At 37.0% G+C, this 6,000-nt stretch overlaps 1 protein-coding gene across 2 annotated transcripts in view; it reads left to right on the top strand.

Moving 5' to 3' along the window:
- Positions 1-444: 444 nt before the first annotated feature.
- LOC105692159 (all trans-polyprenyl-diphosphate synthase PDSS1) overlaps positions 445-6,000 on the top strand; it is a 41,636-nt gene continuing 36,080 nt past the window's right edge. The window contains exon 1 of one of the 2 annotated variants that reach the window (XM_012411181.4): positions 445-654. In XM_012411181.4, coding sequence (XP_012266604.2) covers positions 496-654 — 159 coding nt within the window. In that variant the 5' untranslated portion in view covers positions 445-495. The remainder of the gene's footprint in view (positions 655-6,000) is intronic. The other variant, XM_048657640.1, reaches the window with a different exon arrangement.

The following is a 6,000-nucleotide window of genomic DNA, read 5'->3' as shown; positions in this document are numbered from 1 at the left end:
TGCTCGACGTAACAGGGCAACTATTTGCAAATGGCGGCGTCACTGTGCTTCCCGCCGAAGTCTCCACAAAAGATCGCCACCATGAAGGTTGACCATTGCGTTACCAATCATCAGTCCACGATTGCGTGGTTGAATCAGTCAACAAACATGTATCAGTGCAGGGTACTAGTCGCGATGACTGAACATCGGTACTGATTGGTACCAATCTGCAGTCAATCAGTCAACGATGCAAGTACAAGTACTAGATGTCTAGATCGCTTCTAAGGAATTTCATAATGTGAGATGCAAACCAGACATCGACATACAACGCCATCATGGTACAAGCCCTAAAGCTATATAAGAACCGTATTTTCGATCGGTCGCATGGAGCACAGCAGGGAAAAATTGGTTTTTTGGAGGGGCGCGACAAATGGGGGGATCATTTTGACGTTAGGTGGGGAACCTCTAGTGGTAACTTGAAAGTCTTCCCCGTGTCTACTCACTACAGTTTTAGCTATGGCGTGTATAGGGTCCGGTAGGCTCTGTGCTCGTGTGGAGAAATTGTGCCAGTTTGGACATTTCACGCAGGTTCGAAGAAAAGTTTCATCGACGGCATGTGTGAGATTTCGACAAGATCTACCCCGTTCTGGTACGACCTTGGTACAACACTGCCAGGTACTGTTTCGATATTTTAATGAACAAATTATTATGTAAAAAGAAAGCTAACCTAGAGAGAACGTCCTGTTTAATACTCAGCGACTGATTAAAATGATCGCAGACTTGGAAATTCGACTGAAATTATACCTATAAGTTGATCATTACGTAAATTTGGAAATGTGAATTTATTATTGACAAACTACGAAATGTTAATCGCCCATTTCAAACTTAAAACCGTCTCACGATACTGATATCGTTCCTAATTACATAACGAATAATGTAACGTATATTTGGATTAGTTGCAACGAGTACTCCGAGTACGAAAGGAACGAAGAAAATAGAATGTGATTGGCATTCGGCGCGCAGCGAGCTCGACAAATATTTCAATTTTTATTGTATCTTACGAGTATTGAACGTGTTAAATTTCGAACGTGAAATCGAGTGATTAGGAAATAATTTATCGATGAAACTTTCTTATCGAATCTTTCTTACTTTCACACAAAATACTTAATTTAAATGTCCCCTATTGCATGGCTGATTTGTTTTCAATCGTATCGTCAGCTGTTACCAGCAGACGATTCTTTCATGGCGCGCAGGTGGCGTCTGCTAGAGCACATGATACTTTCAATTTCCTAGAAAAACTTTCATCACATATGACGTTTGATACATTATATTATTTATACAAAAATTCAAATTGAAAACTGAATCGTATTATTCATATTTATACCGTATTCAGATTTATGACATATTTCAAGGCTGCTCTTTCGACCGTCATCCGCTGATACCGACGCGATTTGAGCTACATTTAAATTGTAATACCGCGGCGCGCGATTCAAATCATTAGCTTTCTTATTGTCAGACTGATAGTTGGCTGATTCGCGAAAGTTTGTCTTCGTTTCTATTTCGAAATCTTTGTTTAGTAAAGTAAAGGTGATTTTTCGCGTGTGTTCTGCATGCACGTATGACGGCGGCCAACCCCACTCGATTATTAAACTGCGAAAGTCCTCCGCTACGACGACAACGACGACGACGACGACGTCTTAACTAATTATTATTCATGTTACGAAACTCTAAATAAATACGGATAGAGTTTAGCCACGAGAGAGTCGTAGTCAATGCTCTCGCCTATTCGTACATAATATTACTAAATTAGCAAAACTAGTCGTGGCGGTTAATTTTCTACAAGTGGGCTAGGCGGATATCGGATAGATTCTCAACGACATTCTTCACTTTCTCATCTGAATAACTTAGTTACACCCTACCAAATAAATTCCTCTACCGTATATTTCTCGCTATCACTTTCTTACATGTGACAGGCTATAAATATACCCATAGCTATTTAACATCTATACACCAATACCTTTTCTATATTAAACCGAAGTTCATTAACTGTTGACGTCATTACAACTACCCCCCATAAAAGAAAATTCTCCGTCACACCGCGGAATGTTGTTTGCTTGAAAGAAAAAATAAGTTCTATAATCACATGGCTTAGCCTTTGGGTAATTATTTCATTGCCAAATCGTTCATAATTACCATCCTGCGGCGATTATAAACCGTGTATTGTAATATAGAAATTACAGGGCTAATTAGCTCGAGGGGCTCGTGCATAACAAAAACGCAGTGTTATTTTTCATGCTTCGAAATTTGCCATTATGAAATAGTAAATATCAATTAGGTATCCCTTGGTATCGGTAATTGAATATTCCGTCGAGTACGTATAAACCTACAGAAGTAGTGCATTCGTCAAGCTTTTACGATTTCACACAGTGTACGTACGGTATACCTAATGCCGTGGGGGTTCCAAATCATGTTTTCACAGCGCACGCGTGGCCGCGTATTGCACGCCAGAGAATGCATGAATATTTTCACAATACAATTAGTAACGCAACAAAATACAAATTACTCCGTTTTCAGCTATGCTACGGACTGAACTGATCTTATTGGCATAGATCCGTATAAAGGATGACCAATAACGCCTTCACTTTGGCAATGTTTACTCTACCAATTATCCTCCTGATCCTGCTCACGAAGATGTCAAGGTTTCCCGCCAAACTAAGATCACGCACATTCCCCCGTCAGTTCCTGGTGCTCGATGCTATCCACAATTCACTGATTTATTGAATAATTTTCTTTGATACTTCGATTTTTTTTTTTTTTTTCTGTCTTTGTAATATCGAATTTGTGTTTGGAATATAGATTATAATTAGGAAAAGTTCAGTACTATTAAGCCCAAATGGGTACCTTCAGTAATGTAGAAAGCAAAATAGAACAGCCTGTCTTTAAACATTGTAAATAAATTTATTACAAAGAAAATATTATTCCAAGAGATATCCTCTTTCCCTTGACGTCATTTCCTGCGTTTGACGTTGACGTTTGCCAAGAATGAATTGTTACATGTACATATTTATCACAGGATTTGAAATGGAGAGTTAATCAAACGTGGCCTACGTGAATCACACATGAAATTTAATTACCCTCCAAAGACGCGTGATACAATTCAATCGTAGAAATAATACGAAATAAAACCGATTAGTGATTTGAAAATTATTTACAAAAATTCGCAACTGTAGCGCTATGCAAAGAAATAATTTCGATGCATCCATTTGGTTTCTTATTATGGCAGTTGACAGTTGATTCACTATAGTTGATAATAAAAATACCATCGTTACGCTAGTTGGTTCTCGCGAACTTCCACAATATCCGGTATTTAAAATCGTTCAACAATTTCCCAACCGAAGGATAACAACTCGTTCTCGTAAATCACTGCATATACTCGCAGCAGTAGCAATAGTTATCGCGTGATTTTCTTTTCTACATATTTCACCAACACCTACTTTGGAGAAACTCACGTCAAACATCCTTTTATCTAACACACTTTTAACCGCATTCTCCGCGTCCTGCACTTATAGATAAGATCTATTATTGAATTTGGAAATTTTCCTTCGGTTATTAGAAAAATGTGAACCGTAATCGTATTATAAATCTACGCCTTCAGGTACATAGTTTATATCTATGATCTAATTATCTCTGTTATATTTCAATTAACAAGTGAAATCAGGCGTTAAAAACTTAACGAAGGACAGCTACTGCGTACCAACAGGTAATGAAGAAGAAAATGTTACACGTACAACCGTAGGCGAAAAAAATGTTTAAAAAAAAAATTTGAAACAGTTCAAACTACGAGCAATATTGTATGTTTGCTCTGTTCCCATCTCCCTGGCTATCGGTCAAGTTGAAATCACATGACCTTTTTTTCTTTTATTTTTTTCAACTCACCGCATAAGTGACGTGCAGGAATTTCCTGATTAACGTTAGCGTTAAAATCACATTTTAACTAGGAAGTGCGAATTCATATAGCTATGTATACATATATTGAAACATGTGGAAAAACGCGTTTCCGTCCGTCGACATTTGAGCCTCAGTTATGATGAATAGGGTATAAGGCATTCACATGACCGCATCAATTATTGCAATTATTTGTTTTTCCAATTTATGGTCAATTAGATGCGATTTTTTCGTCTAACGTGGCCCTACCAACACCTACCGTGTGCATCTCTATGTAACTTTGTTTTACACGATTCTAAAATGGCTAAAAATTGTACGAATCTCTTTAGTTTTTATTTTCTATGTGATGACTCGATCGCACAATTTTTTTACAGACCACCAGAGAGCCTATTTTTCTTGGCACCGTACCGCTGGCGCAATACGCGATCATCTTCATTTCATCATTTATTCATCGCACAATACGCGTTGTGACAACTGTTACGTCATCAATCGAACGCAGAAAGTTTATCGTATATATTAGGGTGGGTTGAAAAACAATTTTATTGCTGGAAGTACCCCACTTGATTAATTATTTATTCAAAAAACGAGTGGGCTACCTCAAAATATCAAGTGAAACATTTTTTCCACCCAATGATTACTCGATCGATTGCATGAGTTGATGAATTTAGCTTTCAGATTTGGGTTCCTGAGCTGATTATACGTGAAATTACTGTTGAAGAACCAAAAATAAATTCGATTTTCGAGCCAAAAATAAATCATTGTTTTAATTGGGTTTAATATGCTTTTCTGACGTTTTTTGACCTCAGGAATTCGAATCTCGAAGAAAAATTGACCTATCTCTAAAATTGACCGAGTTATCGCCAATTTTCAGCTTTTTGGGGTCAAAAAAAAAAAATTGATTTTTTAGTCTATCTTAATGTAATTTGAGCTCAGGAATCCGAATCCGAAGGAAAAATTGATCTATCTGCAAAAATGATCGAGTTATTCCCATTTTTTCGCATTTTTTACCATAAAAATGGAGATATCTCGAAGGGAAAAAATCGTAGCTCAATTTAGACGACGGATTCGTGTTCCTGAGGTCAAAATACATAAGAAAAGTGCCATACGATCAATTTTAAAAAATAAAAATTTTAGGTCAAAATTTGAAAAAATCGTAAGGGGTACCCCTTGGAAAAATCTCAAATTTTGACCAAAAATTTTTATTTTTTAAAATTGATCGTATGGCACTTTTCTTATGTATTTTGACCTCAGTAACACGAATCCGTTGTCCAAATTGAGCTACGATTTTTTCCCTCCGAGATATCCTCAAATTTATGCCAAAAAATGCGGAAAATTGAGGATAACTCGGTTATTTCTGAAGAAAGATCAATTTTTCCTTCGGATTCGGATTCCTGAGCTCAAATTACATTGAGATAGACTAAAAAATCAATTTTTTATTTTTGACCCCAAAAAGCTGAAAATTGGCGATAACTCGGTCAATTTTAAAGATTGATCAATTTTTCTTCGAGATTCGGATTCCTGAGGTCAAAATACGTAAGAAAAGCATAATAAACCCGATTAAAACAATGATTTATTTTTGGCTCGAAAATCGAATTTATTTTTGGTTCTTCAACAGTAATTTCACGTATAATTAGCTCCGGAATCCAAATCTGAAAGCCAAAATCATCTACTCATGCAATCGATCGAGTAATCATCAATTATCCGCTGTTGGGAGCAGAAAAATTATAAGACATATCGATTGGTTTTAGTCGTATACCCACTTTGATTTATCGCAATTCATGCATGGAGCGAAATATTCGAATTTCTCAATTCACCAGCAAACCCGAGCTTAGCTGGAGTCAGGTAGCCACGGGCAAGGGGGTTTGTTGTGGGGCGTCACCTCTACTCAGCCCTGAAGGTGACGTCTCACAACAAAGCGTTTCTTACTCGTTTACTGTTCAAAATTTTTCCCATTACGCCCGGCGCCATACCAGGAAGTCCAAAATTATTTTGTTGAGATGTTCAGTGAAATATCTCTTTTCTGAACTTGAAAAATCAAATGAATTAAACTAAAACCTCCAACTTAGGGTACGTAGT

The sequence above is a fragment of the Athalia rosae genome, chromosome 6 (genome assembly GCF_917208135.1).
Source record: "Athalia rosae chromosome 6, iyAthRosa1.1, whole genome shotgun sequence".
NCBI lineage: Eukaryota > Metazoa > Arthropoda > Insecta > Hymenoptera > Athaliidae > Athalia > Athalia rosae.
The sequence above is the reverse complement of the archived record's forward strand: the minus strand, read 5'-3'. Positions and strand labels throughout refer to the sequence as shown.